The sequence below is a fragment of the Camelus bactrianus genome, chromosome 12 (assembly GCF_048773025.1).
Source record: "Camelus bactrianus isolate YW-2024 breed Bactrian camel chromosome 12, ASM4877302v1, whole genome shotgun sequence".
Taxonomy (NCBI): domain Eukaryota; kingdom Metazoa; phylum Chordata; class Mammalia; order Artiodactyla; family Camelidae; genus Camelus; species Camelus bactrianus.
In genome coordinates this window covers 52,778,303-52,798,097 of record NC_133550.1, presented here as the reverse complement: position 1 = coordinate 52,798,097, position 19,795 = coordinate 52,778,303, and the positions used below count along the sequence as shown (strand labels likewise).

At 37.6% G+C, this 19,795-nt stretch overlaps 1 protein-coding gene across 3 annotated transcripts in view; it reads left to right on the top strand.

Annotated features, from left to right (window-relative positions):
• ZDHHC17 (zDHHC palmitoyltransferase 17) overlaps nucleotides 1-19,795 on the top strand; it is a 194,533-nt gene that overhangs the window by 44,737 nt on the left and 130,001 nt on the right. Inside the window, exons 2-4 of one of the 3 annotated variants that reach the window (XM_074375373.1) lie at nucleotides 4,151-4,243; nucleotides 11,060-11,147; nucleotides 13,700-13,809. In XM_074375373.1, the coding sequence (XP_074231474.1) occupies nucleotides 13,768-13,809 (42 nt within the window). In that variant the 5' untranslated portion in view covers nucleotides 4,151-4,243; nucleotides 11,060-11,147; nucleotides 13,700-13,767. Of the gene's footprint in view, nucleotides 1-4,150; nucleotides 4,244-7,187; nucleotides 7,214-11,059; nucleotides 11,148-13,699; nucleotides 13,810-19,795 lie in introns of those variants that run through there. The other 2 variants (XM_074375372.1, XM_074375370.1) reach the window with 2 other exon arrangements.

The window sequence follows — 19,795 nt, the reverse complement described above, 5'->3', positions numbered from 1 at the left end:
CCACGTGATAACTGACACTACTTGTTTACGAGCACATGTGTCATGCCACCCGTGAGCTTCCCAGAGACAACTGGATGCGACTTTGAGGGAGAGTAGCTAGAAGTTCCACAGCAGAAGGTTGGGGTGAAAATCAGAAAAAAAATAGTGTTTATTATAGTTAATATGGCTTCATTTTACCCTTAGGTGGATGTGGCTAGGGAAACAGGCTGTAAGAAATTATAATCACATATAATGCTGATGAAGAAGAAAATACTAAAGAAACGTGTGGCTGAAGAGACTGAGCTCTGAGATATATGCTGATGACAGACAGAGGTGTGCATAACTACCATACACGTGAGGGAGAAGCGCAGAACCAGCTGAAGTTGAGGATAACAAAAACAATTCAGTTTAAGAAAAAAAAAAACAACACTGTGTTTGGAGCCAGAAAATGATGTAATGCTGACAGATGGCAGAGAAAGTATAACTACTTAACTGTTGCTATAATAATAATAATAATAATAATAATAATAATAATAATAATAATAATGAAAAATGTCCTTCAGAGGGGAAGACATAAAACATAACTAAGCAGGAACTGATTTGGATGGTATGACTATGAGAGATCTTTATTATTTCTACTCTTCTCTATTTTCTGAGAATTTTAGAATGAGCATTACTGGTTTTTTTACTTAGAAAAAGATTCTTAATATTTTATTAAAAAACGGAATTAAAATTAGACATACATAAAGACTTAGTAAGAGCTCAAATGAATGATTTTGATAATGCCAGGTCCACAATTCTAGATGAATTATCTCCTGAGGTACTGAGAGAGCACAAATGTGATGATAGGACAAGAGCTGATAGTCTTTAAGGCATGATAGAGAATAAACAAAGTTGCCAATAGATTATCAGTTTATAAGGCAACTCTGTGCCTCATACTAGCTGCCGTTGCCTGCTACGGGCCAGGCATAGTGCTAGACAAGGGTTGGCAAACTATGGCCCACAGGCCAGTTTCAGCTCACTGCTTGTTTTTGTGCTAAGAATAGCAAATTAAATGATTAGGAAAAAAATCAAAAGAAGATTTCATGTAAAATCTATAGGAAAATCAAACTTCAGTATCCAGAAAGAAAGTTTTATTAGAACACAGCCACACCATTTGTTTATATATTGTCTACGGTTGCTTTTGTGCAACAATGGCAGAGTTGGGTATTTGTGACAGAGGCTTATGGCCTACAAAACATTAAGACAGTCACTGTCTAGTCTTTTACAGAAAAAAAAAAAATCACCAATTCGTGGGCTTGATGCATTCCTGGGCTGATGTTATCTGATGTTGTCTCTCATCCATGGTAACTGTGAACTTTGTATTTCATTACTCTCCAGGCCCTGCCCGGGGAGGTCTCCTGGGTAATCACCATTATCTCCATGATAAAATGGAAGCCTAGAGCATTTTAAAGTGACTTGTGCAAGGTTACACAGCTCCCAAGGGACTTACGTTAGTCTTCTGTTCACAAAGCCAGCATTCTTATGCCACACCATAGAGCTAGAAAATTAAGACTAGGAAGATGGCCAGATGTTTCACTTTTTTTTTTTTTTAGCGGAGGAAAAGTTACTCTAGAAATTGTGTTCCAGTAAGTTAAATTTTAAATTTCAGGAAAAAAAGATGTTTTAATGAACTGCTAAATGAGTGACTACGGAATGTAAGAAACGTATTCACTAAGAACACTTTTCTGCTTTGATCATGCTTCTGTGCTATAAAACATTTCAGATCACATATACGTATTAAAATAAAAGAGAAATACAACTATAAAGGGCTCTTACTTGTACATAGTGCTTTACACTTTCGAAGCACCTTTACATGTACTATTTTATTTGAGACCACAACTCTGTCTGGTTGGCAAAGCAGGGATTGTGAGCATTGTTTTGCAAATGAAGCTCAGAAAAGTTAAATGGCTTGTTTAAAGTCATACATCTAATTAGTGACAGAGCCAAGGCTTGAACCCAGGTCTTCTGACTTCCCACTCATTGTTCCGGGCTTAATAAAATAGCTAATGTTTATTGAGTTCTTAATTGTTGCCAGGGTCTGTTCTAAATGCTTTACTCATATTAACTTACTTGCGTTTCACGATGACAACACTGTGAAATATGTTCTAACATTATTACTCCTGTTTTACTGATAAGGAAACTGAGGCATGGAATGATCCAGTTACAGACTATGCTCAAGACCACAGACTATGGCAGGTGGTGGATCCAGGATCTAAGCTAGACTGGCTTTAGAGATTTGGAGGGCTTAATCACTACTCTACTTCCTCCTGCGGCATCTGACACAGTGTCCCATGATACCACTCTGGACCAATAGCAAACCTGTGTGCTGGAGGAAAATGCAGTTAGGTGACACACTGTCTACAGAATAACAATACTAAGAGTAGTGATTAAAGATTTGTGATATCCTGAGTGGGAGCTCCTCAAAAGGGAGGGATTTATAGTGTAGACTTAAACTGTTTGTTTTTTGCCCGTTGCGTTGTATTGCAGGTTACAAATGCTGGAAGTGGATTTACAGGTTGTATTATCTAATTTTAACTAAATAATCCTCTCAAAATGAGAGGATTGCCTGAAAGGATCCACATAAAGAAACTGTTTGTGGTGAGCCATTTATACTAATATATGTGTGTACAGATACATAGCATAGTCCAATAACGCAAGCACAATCAATTTGATGATGGCTGAGCCACTACTTGTGAAGTGAGAGAGAATCCTTTGTGAACCAAAGTGAGATAAAGCAATTGATAATCTAAGCAGATTTAACATATGTAATCTCATTGCTCTCTCTAGAAATATAATTAATATGATACAAAATGATTTTAAAAACCATTAATAAAAATGATTTTGAAGTCAAAAGAGTTGGTGACCACTGATATACACACACAAAGGCAAGCTGAACCCTTGGGCAATGAGCTGGATCACTGAATTCAGTGACTACCAGGAACATTCAGACAGTTTCATGTTTGGGGCTTATTCATTTGGGCCATACAATGTCTATTTTCCTCTTTGATGTGCAAATGTTGCAGAATGTGTAATTCAGGTATTGCAAGCAACTCCCTGGAGCTATTTGCAATCACTCTAAGCCAGTGGTCCACAGAGTATGGCCCCAGGACCAGCAGCATTAGCATCACATGGGAACTAGTTAGACTGGCAGATTTTCAGACCCCACCTCAGGTTTACCAAGAGAGAAACTCTGGGTGTGGGGCCCAACAATCTACAGTTAAACAAGCCCTCCAGGGGATTTTGTTTGTAATGTGAGAACCATGTATTGCATATAGCTGGAAGAGTTAAGTTAGAAATAGCCGGAAGGATGGAGCATTTCAATACTCAAAGATAATGACTATTGGAGAAAGGCCATTTAAAGTGAATCTACTGAAATCATGGCTTTACAGTCTTAAGTGTTCAAAGTAAAGTCCAAAGACCAATCATATCAGCAAGCAGAGCTTGTTAGAAATGCAGAATCTAGGGCCCCTCCTCCAATATAATTGAATCATAACCTGCATTTTAGCAAGATTTTCAAGTGATTCCTATGCACATTACTATTCAAGAAGCTGTGTTACAGAAAATCGTTTTTTTAAATGTTTGGGAATTAACTTTTAAAATGTTGATATTTTGGCTTTTCTTTTGGATAAAATTGTATGACAATATGATACAACCTTCTTCACTACTGTATGTTTGATTTTTGTGGTACTATCACAACTTCTGTAACAAAAATAATTTGAGGGCTTCATTGTTTTCCAAAGGCTTCTTTTAGTCTTTGATGATCAAATCGCTCCCTTTTGAAGTGCTTATCATCATCACTGCTTATTTTCTCTCAGTACATGCACATCAGGTCTCCCTCCTCCCTTTCCCATGGCTTTGACGTGACCCAGCAGTTTTCTAACATTATGTTTACTGACTTTATGAAACATATTTTGTTTTAAAAAATTCACAATCCACATTCGATTAGATTTCCATTCCATTTGTGGATGTTTATATCCAACGTTCAGGGAACAGCTGCCTGACAAGCCCTTTGACAGGATGGGTGGGGATGGAAGCTGGTGTAAAGCTGGAGGATGTTTGGGTGGGGACGAACTTTATAAGCAGTCATTAGTTGCTTATGTCCATATCATGATAACTATTGCTTTCTCAGGTAACCTCATCCCTGGAATGGTGCAATAATGGAAAATCAGATAACAATGACCCAAATGTTAAGGGTGATTATGACCAGGCAGTAAAAATCCAGGTAATTTTTATTTCCTTCTTTGTGCTTGTCTGTATTTTCTAAACTCTCTGGAATGAAATGTATGTTATTTTTGCAACCAGAAAAACTCTTGTTATTTAATTTTTTAACTGAGGTATAATTTACATTCAGTAAAATGCATAGAGATCTTAAGTGTTCGGTTTGAAGTGTTCAGTTTAATTGTATACACCAGGTAACCACCACTCCAAACAAGATAGGTAGGAACTATTTCCATCACCCAAAATGTTTCTCTGTGCCCTTTTAAGCCAGAAATTACCCTAATATTGCACTCTTCCTGTAATATACATGCCTCCAAGACTGTCTAACCTCTAGAGTGGTTTCAATGTGCTACTCTGGAACAGCACACTATATCCTGATTTTAGCAAATAGACATTTTTGTTGGCCTCAAGCATAAAACTTAAGTATACAGAGGTAGTCAATGCTGCGTTCTGCATTTCTTTCCATAAACTCCCCTTTGTGTACTTCTAACTTATACTTTAAGCCGAGAATGAGAAACGTGTTTTCCTCCCATAATTTCCCCTCCCCCACAGCCATTCTTTTTACTCTTTTTCCTTCCTGCTTTGAAACAGCTACGTAAATCCACTGCAGAAGAGTGCATTGAGGGGAAAACTTTGTCCTTGCCAAGGCAGACATAAATAGAGCTTGTTTGCCAGTGTCTAGGAGAGGAAGAAGTGTCTTGTACCCCTCTCTCCCATACCATGTCCTACCGAATGCTTCTCAAACGTCTTTTTCTTATTGCTCTGGTTTATGGTAACAATAAAAACAGTAAAAGTAGTGCAGACTAAAAGATGATAAAGTTTAAAACACGCAAAGGAATTTAATAAAGTTTATCTCATTTTCTTAGGCTCCTCTGCAATACCCCTTGACTTCTGTGGGGAAATACCAGTATCCATTCATTCATTCCTTTGTGCATTCCCACAACACATATTTATGTATGTAGATACTGTGAGCCAGGCAAAATACTAGGTGCTAAGTAACAGTGGCAAAGAAGGAATAGTCTCTCACAAAGTTTATTGTCCAGTGGGGGAAACAGATGAGTAAATATGCAATTAGGACTCAGGGTGTAACAATTTACATAGGAGCATATTGAATCCAGGTTAATTATAATACTGAAGAGTTGAGAGCAACCTATTAACGATAAGATGTTAAATTACTGTGCACCTGCTTATTGGTGCTCATTAGAAGTTACTTTTTGGAACATACACTTGTGGATATATTAGTAGGCCTGTGTTACTTTCATAATCTGATAAAAAAAAAAAAAAAAAGTAAGCTAAAAAACACAGGATTGTTACAAGTATGCGATGGTACTAGCCAGCACTTAGGGATGGTAATACTTATCTACAAATAAACCTTAAGTTAAAATATACTTTCTAAAAAACATTTAAAATGTTCCTTCATGATTTTTCTCTTAAGTTATCTGTAGTTAGCTTTTTTTGTTTTAAAATCTAATATTTAAAGAATAATGTAAAATATATACCTATTCATGCCTCCATATGCACAGAGCTGTTTACAGTGCTTTCGTACATTATTTCACTTCATTTCAACAATAATTCTGTGAGGTCAATTATTTCCCCTTTTTCACAGAGGAAAACCAAGGCTCAGTGCTGTTGCGGAACTTAAACAACATTAGAGTTAGTGGTTAGCTGAGCCCAAACTCCAATCTAGTTTTGTTTTGTTTTTTACTCCAAATCCAGAGTTTCTCGCATTTCACATTGGTACCTGACGTGTATTATTTACATCCCAATGGGCCCCAGACATTTCAATCAAGCAGGGGTGTTTGAACTAGCATAGCATAACTACTCGTGTTCTTAAATTTATTTTCATTGTTACTCCTTAGAACTAATTATAAAATGCTTTCGAATACTTTAGTGTAGAAATATGCAGAACCGACATACTAGTTATTCTATCTCATCTTTTCTTTATTTTTAAAGTATTTTTAGTATGTATTTATATTCTCTTGGTTATAATAGTAAAAACTACTTGTGTAAATTTTTTAAAATTAGGATTATTCTGTCATATCAGTTTTTAAAACTTTTTTTTACCTCTTACTGTGGTGGGTCTGTCATAGTTTTTTCAAATTAAATGTTTAAATTTTAATCAAAATAATATATGTATCAAATATAATATGTAATATATCAGATTAAAATAGTCCAATAGTATGACTAAGCCTATATGAGAGAGAGCTGCCCTCTTCTATTCCCCCCAGTCCTGATTACCATTTCTCAATATATAACTTCCTTTATCTGGCATCTACCTTAATAATCTGAAGTAACACATGAATACTGTTTTCCTTCCTTCCTCCTTCCTCCCTCCCTCCCTCCCTCCCTTCCTTTCTTCCTTCCTCCCTCCCTCCCTCCTTCTTGAAATTTCTGTATTAGCTTTTATATGCTGATTTCTGCGGGGCCTCCCATTTCCCGGGCCTTTGGTTTCCGTGTGGAAGATGTTAGTTAACTCTCCCTGGCTCTCTCTCCTCCCTAACTCCCTCCTCCAGGGTGGAGTGACTTACCTGGCTAGGGAGCAGGCCCACCTCAGCCCCCTCCTCTTTCTCTTGGATGCGCCTACTTCAGGCAAGGTGCCTTCTGCTCTGCTCTCCCATTCCGTGAGTGTACTGGGGCAGAGGCTGCCTGTGCATGAGGCCGATGATCGAGCAGCTGAGTCAGCCCAACTCAGTAGAAATATTAGGAAGCTCACCCTTCATGCTTCACTGCAGCTTCTATTTGACAGAATCTGTTACCCACTCCCCCCCCCCCCCCCCCCCCCCCCCCCGGCCAGTTACCTCTAAGCTCACCTGCTGTGGCTGTAGTGACAGCTCCCATCCTGCTGACAGCCCCTGCATCTCTTCGCTTCTCCATAGGCGCTTTTAGTTGTACTACTAGCAAAAGTGCCGAGGGGTCAACACCATCTTCAACTAGTGGGACGAGACTTCTTGTTCTCTGGTGGGATGATTCTAAGGTGGGTTCCACATGGTTTCCCGGAAGGTACCCAGGGGGACTGGGCTCATTGACACATTATTTACTGGCTCTTTTCCTTTCTCTATCTCTATTCCCCACATCCTCACTCTACTCCCTAGGAACACTTTCCCCCAAATCTGGCCCAAATCTTGTCTCTCAGTAGGGAAGTTGGTATTGTGATCTTTATCTGTCTGACTCTTACTTTTATGTCTCAGTAGATTCTGAACAACCTCCTATTATGAAAGATAAGGACTTAATTCTATCTCATCACCCTACCCTCCCCATTCACACATGCTTTTCCAATTCTAATGCCTCAAATATAGTTCTATAACCTGTATTAGATTAAATTACTCATAACGTAATTAACATTAGATTCTTAGATTATTATGGCCATAAATATAAATCTTATCTGTTCTACATACATTCTACATTACATTTCCTTCCTGCCACAGCTTTTGTCTGTAAAACCCCTCTGACATGGTCAACACATCTGACAATCTATCAGACTCATTTTTTCTCAGTGACATTGCTCCTAACCCCAGCTCCATTCTTGGACCAGTTTTTGTCTGACCTACGCAGAATTAAATTTTGATGTTCTCTAGTTTGGTAAGTCAGTTACCACTCCTACATACGATTTCTAGAAGGTGAAAGATTTTCTTCCATACAGTTCTAAGATTATTGACATTAGTTCCAACTGTCTCATTAATAATGGCATAATACTTGGATCAGGTGTTGTAGTTTATGGAATACATCCACATATGTCATCCCATGCACTCCTTCCATCAGTTTGGTGAAAGAGAGATTATTGTCCTCACTGTGCAGATTCATTTAACACAGTGTAAAATAGTGCTTGATGAATGCCAAGCACTGACAAGCCAGCTTTACAAATAACACAATTAGTCCTCAAGACAACTCTAAATGGTAGGAACTATCACCATCCCCATTTCACAGATGGAAAAATAGAGGCACAGAGGTTTACTCAAGTTCACTTAGCTAGTATATAGTAGAGATGGGAATCAACACAGACTGGTGATCTTAATGAGTATTTTAATGCTGCAGATGAAAATGTTAAATAGCAGACTAAAAAGATAATTTTCTAGAGTCAGCCAGTAGATAAGGGGGCCAGAGCAAAGCCTTGACCCCCAGTTTTTTTTAGCTTCATGTCTAAATGTTCTTCAGATCAATACACAAGATGGCTGTCAGCACTGAATTTCTTGGTAGACCAGTTAGGCCCCTCAGGAGCATGTGCGGCTAGGAATCCTCTCCTCCTGACCTGGTGGTAATCAGTGTGTTTGTATGTAGATCTTTGATTCCATCGCAACTGTTTTCTTAGAATGGACTTTTAGAAGCTATATTATTGGCTGAGAATATAACCTTTTTAAGGATTTTATACAACTTGCTAAGTAATTTGTCAGAAAGATTGTTTCAACTTAAACTCACCATGGAATAAGAACCACTCCACTGCAACCATTGGTGTTCTCTCTCTCTTTCTCTCTCATCTCATTCTCTTATTTTTAATTTACAGGTAGAAGATTGAAGTTTACCTTTTACACATTTTGCACAAATTAGATAGAACACTTTTTTGGTGTTTATCAGCCATTAGTATGTCTTATTTTTAAAAAATCTTTCATAGTTTTTATAAGCAAGAAATTAAAAATAAACTAGTACAAATACTAAAATGCTTCTCTGGCTCACTGAAAAGGTTTTCTTCTTAATTGTTTCTATCTAAAGACTTCTAAGGATTTGCAAACTGAAGTCAAAATGACGGCGTGAAATATAAAAACATGAAAATCCTCCAATTCGGCCAATCTAAGATTTCCTCTTTTTATTTTAGCAGATTTCAGTGTTTATATTTCTTTTTAAAAAAGAGAATAAATTCCCATAAAATGCTTCTTACTACAGTAATCACTGCCAAGTGCCCTATATAATTTCTGGACTTCTGACTGCTAATAGGTTAATAGGTAAAACCCAGTGTTTATTAATGAAACAATCCTTTGGCAAAGCAGCCACAGGCAGCTTAAGCAAAAGGGACTTGAACTAACAAAAATTACCTGAGCAACTTCTGGCAGTCCCCTAAATGGTTATTTTTGATTGTGAAGAGCTGACCAGAAGGTCAAGAAACAGCTGGAAGCACTAAAAATATTTTTCTAGAAGAAAAGTCCTTAAGGAGAATATTGTCCACCGGTGATTGAATACCCTTTTCAAAAATAGTGAGCAATCTGAATCTGGTTATTGGAATCCAAATTCTTCCCCCAGTGCTTACTTGGCCTCATGGTCTCCCTCCTTTTAGGAGACCCTGGAGATGTGTACTATAGGGTGTGCCTTCGGTGTCACCGGGACAGAGCCCCCATTCAGATCCTCACCCCAGTGACTTCAGCCAGACTCAGCCAGTCTGCTGCATTTATGAAAATGACCTCTAGGAAAGACTTTTCTTCTTGCTAAAAATAACTCTCCTTGCACTAACCAGCACATGGAGGGTGCTCAGTAAATATTAACAGCATTTTCTGAAAGGATTTTAAGACACAGAGGGTATGAGGAAAAGTAGCTTGGGGTACATTTTTTTATAGGTGGATAGAGGGCTTCAGTGCATAGCTGTAAACCAAGTATTTCAGCAGCGCTTGCCAGTGGCCTGCCTTGAGTTATTGCGAAAGTTCCCTGATGATTGAAAACAGAGGGTTAAGAACTTGAGCTCTGGACTCTGACAGACATAAGTTGAATTCCAGTTCCACCACTTACTGTGGCAAGCTGTTTGGTAAATTGCACAATCACTTTGCTTATTTTGTTCATTCATATAAAATGGGGGCCATAAATATTAATATCTCATAGCATCTTATAAATATCAAATGAGAGAATGTATGTGACTGATTAACATACTGCAAGTAGCGGGCTTAGTAAGTGGAGCAATTATCTCAGCCAAATCTAACTTTTGTCTATCAGTCTATACCTATTTGTGAAGATTGCTATATGATTACTCAAAACTATAGCCTCTTTTTATTGAGATAGAGTTGATTCCCAATATTGTGTTAGTTTCAGGTGTATAGTAAACTGATTCAGTTACATATATGTTTTATTTCAGATTATTTTCCATTATAGTTTATTATAAGATATTGAGTGTTATTTCTTGTGCTATAGAGTAAATCTTTGTTGCTTATCTGTTTTATTTATAGTAGTGTGTATCTGTCAATCCCACACTCCTAATATGTCCTTCCCCCACTCCCCATACGTGATTACTCAGCTATAAAAAAGAATGAAATATTGCCATTTGCAGCAACATGGATGGTACTAGAGAATATCGTAGTGAGTGAAGTAAATCAGACAAAGAAAGACAAACACTATGTGATATCACTTTTACATGGAATCTAAAAAATAATGCAAATGAATCTATTTACAAAACAGAAACAGACTCATAGACATAGAAAACTATAATCTTTTAAATACCAAGAGAGACATGTGAGTGACTCAGATGACTTCCTGAGAGAAAGGACGGAAATAAATATTTTTTGCTTGTCTTTTTGAGCATAGCAAGTCATAAATCTCAGCTTGTGAATCACCATCCTGGGGTCCACTGCAGGACCTAGCTTAGCAAGACACCAAACGGCAGTTTACGAAGCTTCCCTGAGAGTGGGTGGATCTTGTTTTTTCCCCGGAGTACATTGTCAGTGACCACCCATGAAGAAAAAGTCCTCAGAGATTAACAATATAATAATATGAATGATTAAGAGAACCAGGAAACAGAGGCAGAACAAATTGGTTCCGTCTGAGTCAAACTGACAGGGATGGATCCTAAAAAGTCTTATTCTTTCATTTTATTATTTGGAAATTTTTACATTTTTGCATTCTTTTCTAGTCCTCCTTGCTGTGCCCCTCAGATGGAGGTGAAAGAACAAGGAATATATGGCAAGAGGGCAACAGGAGAGAAATCTACCAGTGCAATGGTAAGGTCCTTTGTAATGATTCTTGTTTGGCAGAGGGACTCAGATAAAGCTGACACATTTGTTGCTGATCTCCCTTAAAGGCAGAGTCAGGTAGGAGGAGTCCTGCCCACTGGTTTTTGCTTTGGCTCTGGGTCATTTGTTTGTGACTCATCTAACAGCCCTGATAGAATGAAGGAATAAGAATCAAGAAGTGAGAAACTCTCTCTCTCTTCCCTACTTTGATACGAGCATGTGGAGTAAACATAGATTAGGATGACAGTCAGAAATCTTCAACATAGAACATTTATGGGTTATGCAGTGATGAACAAAATTGCAGGCCTAGTTTGAATTTGTATACCCCAGACAATCCTAGTTTTACTAAGGCAGTTCCATTTTTTACCACTGGGTTGTGGTGAATAAAGGTCGGCACTTTTTGCAGGTGCCAGCAAGGAGTACAGGTGACTCATGCTCAAAAGACCCAAACACCCCAGGGGCTTTCAGGCAAGGGTTTTAAAGACAGTGTTATGGGAGAGGGACGTAGGATGCGTGATCAGCTCGCAGTCCTTCTTCTTCTTGGTTGGTGGTGAGATAATAGGATGATGTTTCAAGAATCTCAACCTTCTGGTTTCAGTCTGGGGTCTGCGTGCTTGCAGTCAGCATATAGTCACCATCTCCTGCCAGGTTGTGTGTGTGGCTGGGGGCAGGAGGGGATCTTTGTTTCTGTAGAGCAATTCAAAGATATGCAGCAGATTGTTATCTATATCCCTTCAGGAGGAACTGGGAGCCCTGTGACTCTTGTCCTGATCACTGACTGCTTGAGTCTGCTCTTTGAAACTTGGGGAAGACCTAGGAAACTAAAGCCTTTTTTCTTTTTTTCCCTACAAACAAGAGACAGAGGATACAGAGGGGTTTTTGTACCAAGGAAGTTCCCACAGGGTCCTGCTGGGTTTCAATCCCTCCTTTCTTTGATACTCTTCAGTCTTGAGGGGGATACAGGTGTAGGACAGGAAAGGGAATAAAGTTTTGGCCAGAGAGGTTAATCATAAACTTGGCAGAGAAACTCAGTTTTAGGGAGACTCGATTTCACAGTAGCTGCCTGATTGGGGAGAGAAATCTTAAATATGCATAAAATTAATTGCAAGTACCATGTTGGGGTGCAGTGTAACCAGTGGTTTCCAGCACAGACTCAGGAGTTGGACTGCCCAGGTTTAAATCCAGTTACTGGTTGTAGAGCTTTTGTCAAGCTATTCAACATCTTAGTGCCTCTGTTTTCTCATCTGTAAAGTGGGGTTGATAAAATCATTTACCTCTTAGAGTTGCTGTGAAGATGAAATGAATTAATACATGTAAAGTACTTAGAATAGTATTATCCTTGATAATCTGACATATGCACTTGGCATATATTATTTCTGAAGTCTTCATAGCAACCCTCTAAGCAGGTGTTATTAACTCCATTTTATAGATGGAAACTACCTTGGGGCCTGAAAGACCTTGATTTGAATTCCACCTCAGGAATGTTTGGCCCAGTTGAGATATTTTTAAATAACTGAGCTAATATTCAAGGGATAATGCCTCCCTCCCAGTACTCTGCTAGAACTGAAAGTGTTGATGAACATAAAACACTTTGCACCATGCCTGGCAAACGTTAGCAGGCCTACTGCAATGCCCATCTCTAGAAAACATTGTACACAATGTATTTTGTGTAAATAAGGTCCCAGTTGCATTTCCAATACAGAAATCCTAACTTAATTGTTTCAGTCTCTTTTGAATAGTTTCTAGTGATGAAAAACTCATTCCTTCACAAAGTGGCCATTATTTTTGAGGACTTTTAATTGTTAGGAGATTCTTCATTGTGCTGAACTGAAATCTGTCTTTCTAGATTTCATGAACCTGCTGAGCCTGTTCTCCTGTCTTGAATGGCACAGAATGAGTCTAGTATTGGGTCTTTACAATCCTTACATGGGTGGGTGAGGGGAAGGCATGGACAAGGGTGTCTATGCATAGATTTCAGGGGTCTGTGAACTTCAGTGAGAAAAAAAAAATGACATCTTTATTTTTATTTATCTGTAACTAAAGTTAGATTTCCTTCAGTTATGAATGGAGGCAGCAAACCTCAGCAGTTCTTAACAATTCCCTATGACTTTGTCAACAAGAGAAATCACACATATTTTCATATCACATTCCAGTTGTTCCAGAAACCTTGAAATACCGTTGACAGCATAATTTTGCAGTTTTAGAGATTATTAGGCCTGTTGCTACTTCTTATTCTTTATTGTGCTGATGAAAAAATCATATATGTTGCTGTATCACAAATTTGTTTTAAAAATATTTTGGTAGCTATAGTTGAATAAATTGGTTTCCTGGTAATCCTATGTGTTATAGTTTGTGCATTTAAAAACATTATTCTAAGAAAGCATCCATAAGCTTCACGGGACCACCAAAGGGCATAAAATGTACAGAAACTCTGATCTAAATTCCTTGTTTATGAGTCAAGTCTTCAAATATTAGAAAACAGCTCTGTTTCCCCAAGCTTTCTCTTTTCCAGACTCAGAGTTCCTAGTATCCTATTTCAGGACAAGTCATCAGGAAGCTGCAACCTGGGAGGGGCCAGGACGGGAAATGCGATCCTCCCACTGGAGAGATGGAGCGGGCGACCCAGGAACAGAGCCAGCTGCTGGTGCAGGTAGCGATGCTATTCTAGGCAGAGCACAGGCAGTAGAGAACAGCCCGACAGAAAATGGCTGGTGTTTCAAGAAAGCTTTAGTCCACACGTCTGGGTGTGTATGGAGGGTGTAGGTGGTAGTAACATAAAATAGCAAAGGTGTCCCAACTAGGACATTACTCAGAAGGGAATGGAAATACCATTCGCCAGGCATCATGCTGGACAATTTACAGACATTACTGGTTTTATTTTCACAACAAACCAGTATGGTGGATGTTAAGGTGACTTGGGAAAGTCAGTTAGCTGGTGAGCTTATTCTGGGGTTTGGTGGGAGGATTTCAGCTGTTTGGGTGGGAGCAGGGCTGGCAAGAGTCAAGCAAAACCTTAGTTCTAAAGTGACTTGGTGAATTAGGCAAGATGCCAAGAAGCACTCAGGCACAGGAAACAAAACAGAAACCACCAATCAGAACTGGTACTCAAAATGGCACTGTGTTTCTAGCACAAAGGGAAGTGTACACTGACCCTTCCACCTCTGTGCCTTTGCTCATGCTCTTCCTTCTGGCTGGTTCCTACTAGACCCTCCTCTGTGACGCCCAGACACCAGCCTTTTCTCCCTTAGCTAGACCAAATGCCTGTCAACTCATCATCCGTCTTCAGGGGCCTTATTCGATTTATAGCACCCTTCCTTGCCTTTCACTTAGTTATTTTCAACCTAAGTAACTTAGTAAAGAATCAAAGTGTTCTTCCATTGAGATTGCCAATTTACCTACAAGATCACAATTAAATGACTAGCAAGAGTGCCAGTGAGTATATTTCTTAATCAGTCATTCATTATTCATTTCCATGAAAATGGCATACTGAAATTTAAAATATTCAGTGAAGCTTTTTAAAAAGGTGAATGTTTTCATCATATACTTTTCCCTCAAGTATTTTGAAACCCACTGGTACAAAGCCATTATTTTAAAACCATAATATTAATTATCCTTTATGCAAAAAAAATTTATTGGGTATACCATAATGAGTCTGAAACATATGTATTTCATTTAGTATATATAAGTGTAGTATGTAAAAGATAGGATTCATTCTAGTACTGGTCTTTGGATGCATGAGAATAGTGATGGAATTCATTTCAATTCAAGAAGAAATTTCTGAGCAAATGCTATTAACAGAAGGTACTCACTCTGGTAGATAAACCAGATATGCGCTCTGCCCTCGAAATGCTTTTCATTGAATGACAGAGACAGACATAATACAGAAATGCTTTCAGAGGTGTAAACAAAGTGTTAAATAGCAATGCCGTCCTTCCCGCTAGAAATGTTTTTGGAGGACAGGCATTGTCTTTGTCTTTCCTTTCTCCTCCCACTTCCTTCCTCCTTCCTGTTACTAACTTTAAATATCATCCGTGGCATCTAACATGCAGGATTCCTATGAGAGATTTCTAGTAAATTTCAGGTGGATTTGTTGAACTCAAGTATTCTCATAGAATATTTTAAGGTGATAGGCCTTAATAATTAGATACCTTACACGAATACTGTATGAGTAATTCTTTCTGCAAATTACTAGTTGATTTGTTTATTCAAACTAAAATATTTTCCTTGGATGGTAGTGACATCATTACCTTTAGAGAGTGAGTGTTTCAAGTCAGGTTGATTCTCTGAGCCCTAGGTTGTTTGTAAATGACATCACTGGGCTAAATGATCCCCAAGGTGTCAAACAGTGCTAATATTTCTGTACTTCACTGGCACCTATCAAGAGAGGCCCATTTTGTTATGTAACCCATCCCTCAGGTTCATAATGGTCATTTAGTTCTGTAACGGTCACAAGATCTGTGTAAGGAAAATGTCAAGATGTTTTAAGTAGAACCTTATTATAATACAGCTTAGTGTTAGGAAAAGTATGTGTGTAGGCATGTGTTAGTGGTCAAACCAAAGTCTGAAAATTGCCCACATAAAATAAAAACCCTCTATAACTTTGTTAGTTGATTATACTTGTAATTGTCCTTTTACATAGTACCAAAAAGATTTTTATTGAATTAAAATTAATTTTCCTACCTATATTAGCATATGAACTTTCAACCATATAAATGAAAATTATTTCGTGTCTTATTTTTCCACATAAGAGATGGAAAGAGATCTTTAATACTGAAGCAGTCATAGCTTTCATCTTCAGAATATTTAAAAGTACTTTGTTAAAATGTAAATTACAAACAGTTTAAAAACTGATGGTTGTTTCTCAAAAAATAATTTCTTTGAATTAAAATATTGTATGCTTTGGAGTACAATGGAATATACAACGCACACATAAAAGAGACTGCTGCTTGGGGTTCGCAGAGCTTCACAAGTGTGAAATAATGTGCAAAAGCATTAACCCTAATTTAGGATAATTCTATAAGGACAGGTAAGAGTCTTCAGGATACTTTCTTTTTAAAATTTTTTAAAAAGTTCTTCAGTCATTGATATTGAGAGTTTCAGTTAAGTGCCATGTATTTTGGTCACATCCTAACCTTTCTTGTAACTCAGATAAATCCTAGAGGGACACATAGACAGAGGCAATGTAGCCCAGTTGAGATGCATAACAGTGACTGGGGAGCAGTGGGACGTGAGGCTAGCTAGGGAGGAAATGCCCAGGCAACTGAAGGCTTCTTCGCTGCCACCTCCAAGTTCATCTAAGAACTCACCACCTTTTATCCAAGGCAATCCTGATCGCTATAACAAAATACCTACAACTGCCAGCTGCTTAAGGTCTAACTTAAGTGCCTCTTAAAGAGGGGCACTTGAAGCTGCAAAATACATAAGTGGAATGATGACAAGAAAGTATAATTTACTGGGGTAATACTAGGCATTACAAAAACTTAACAAGCTGTAATCTCCAGCAGAACAAGTCTTTAAGGCTTGCACCCTTTTGCACCATTTGGCTCCTTGTCATTTTCCCAGGCACCCACCAGAGAAAAGAACTCCCCCAAACTGAATTTTTTGTTCAAATAACATCAATATTCAATTATCATTGGTAGAAATAATAGCTCTAAAGTATCAGCATGATATTAGGTACACCAAAGGTATATGCAAATGCAAGGTGAATATCAAACTTTCTTTCTCAAAATTTGGAGTCCTAGTAATAACATGTATTGTCAAGTGAAATGGATTAAAAATAGCACCAGAGACTCCCCTCTTTGTAGGTCAGTGCTCACTGCTGAGTGTGCTGTAATTACGTACACCAAATGAGCTACAGCTTGAGCTAATAATACCATACTGAGTACTCGAAAGCTGTAATTATACAACAACATAATGTATGCTTGGCGAGATTTTCAGTATTGGGGAACCTCCTGTCAAATAGCATCTGGCAGAGTTAGAAGTCCAATGTGGGGGTTAAAATAATTGGTCTAGACTGAACTAACTCATGGCATTGTGATTCAAGCAGAATAAGTCAGATGCCTATTAGACAAAACCAATGATAATGAATACATCTAGAAGTAGTGCAAAGTCTTCCATAGTTACATAACTTTAAAACAAAGCATTTCCAAGACTGAATACCTGCTACATACCTATGCACTATGCACTAGCGGGTGCAGGAGACTTAAAACAAAACAGGAAAGTAAGAGAACATTCCTGACTGCCAGTTGCTCATAATTAAGACCTACAGTGAATTTGTGTTTTCATAAAGATATGTACAAAGTACAGTGAATTAACAATATTATTGGCAGCTCTGCTGTCTTTAACGATAACCTACATTAAATCACTGCTCTATTGTTTTGCTTGAAAACATTTTCCTTAAACCTCATGTTCTTATATTTTTAAAAATATAATTACACAGGATAGTCTTCATAAAGATGTTTTTGTTATGATTTTCTCCCTCCTTGCTAAGCCATTATATTTTACTTTGAATCCTGCCTTCATTACTAACGGCAGCTAAGATTATCTCATTATTACGAAGTTGTCCTTCCATCTGCCCCACGTAATGGATATAGTCTATTCTCTAATAAAGCTGCTCAGTGTTTCTTCTATATGCCTTACCTCTAAGTTCCATTTAGCTTACAAAAAGTTTTATTTAGATATCTATTTGATGGTATTTAAAGTATTATGCTTAAATGTCACCAAGTGCTATACTTTTATTCCAGTAGAAATTACTCATTGGCCAAGTAATTTCTTAGACTTTTTAGGTGGTAAAGAAATTTTCCATTCAATTGATTTGATCATTTTCAGGAACTTGTTTCCAAAGACATCTAGATTTCTTGTGGATATTTTGGGAAATTTCCAGCTTCTATAGTCAGGTGTTTGCATGGAGACCTTGTGCAAGTTCATTATGATGGAGCATACTTTAATTTTGTACATGTTCAATTCAGGGAATGGTGTGTATATTTTGATGCCACTAATATCCTGAAGCTCTTATTAAGCAATAAATTTGGATCATCAGGCAAAAATGGTTACTTTGACTTAGCCACTCTCGATAGGCGGTCATTTAGGAAACTACTCAAGAGATTTTTGTTTTCCTCCTCTAATACATGAGCTTTAATTTTCTTCTCATTGTGACTACTGGTGAGAATGTTCAGAGGTCATGAATTATGACTATTCAGAGAAAGCCAGAGAATGTTGATTACTGTGCAGCTTGCTGAGGTAAAGCAGTACAGGTGGTTCTACCTTTTTGTAACATAATACATTCCTGAAATTCTTAATCATATGGCGAAAAAGACCAAGCATATGAATTAGGAAGCCAACAGTAATTACCTCTGCCAGTAGAACTAAACCAGCTGATTATTATAGTGTGATCCACAGGTGGCCTCTTCACTGTTCTTCTTGCTATACATAGGTCACTGGATTATTGGTTTCTCCTTATCTGTTTCAGAGAAAGTACATAATTTCCTTTCCTTTTTTATCCTTTCCTTCCCTCACTCTTTCTTTCTTTCTCTTTCTTTCTCTTTCTTATCTTTCTCTCTCTTTCTTTCTCTTTCTTTTCTTTCTTTCTCTCTCTTTATTTATTTCTTTCTTTTGTTTGTTTCTTTCTTTCTTTCCTTCTTTCTGGATGAGATAATTCCAACTGAATCAACAGAAAGTAAGAGGGCTAATACGAGAGTTAAGCAAGAATACCAGATACAACAACTTCACTCATAAAAATCAAGTGTTCCTCTGCATCAGCCATAGTCAACTAAAAATATAACAGATTCTATAATGCCATTCGTAATAGCAATCAAAACTATAAACTGAATTTAAACAAATAAACAATACACACAATCTCTATGGAGAACAGTTTTAGGGGTATAAAGGCCTAAATAAATGGAGTGCTACACGTACCATGCTCATGGAATGGATGGCAAAAAGATGTCAGTTCTCCAAAATTAATAAATTTAATCCCAATGAAAAATTCAGTGGGACTTTAAAAATGAACTAAACATACTTATTCCAGCATGTATTAGGAGACTAGATACGTTATGAATAATTAAAGTAATTTTGAAAAAGAGTGCTGAAAGGGGGCACCTGAGTGCCAGGTATCAGACAGCTGATATGTACATGTAGAGAAAGAATTGATAAAGTGTTTAATACATGGTATTAGGGAAATGTCATTTTATAGAGAAAAGTAATGCTGAGTAAAGCTTATACCAGTGTTTCTCAACTACTTTTTTCATTACTACCCTCAGAAGAAATCTTTACATTATATATATTTTTTCCTAATTTTCCTCCTTTCCCAATAAAATTTTAATAACATGAATATATCTGTTTATGACCCTTCAAGAGCCATAAATGATTGTAATGTCCAGGGTTTTTTTCCTCCCCTAAGAACCAATTTCCCTTTCTTGGGAGTGCCATTGCCCTCACTGAGCATGCATGTTTATATAATGAGATTCAGTTTGATTAAAGTCTTAAATGGAAAGAGTAAATCTAGAAAGCTAATGGAAGAGGAAAGAGAAACACATAGATTATTTGTCTAGAGTTGGGGTATAAAAGAACTCCTTAAACTAACACCCAGAAACACAAACTAAAATAAGAAAGTCTTGTATGGAAAAGACATTCAAATT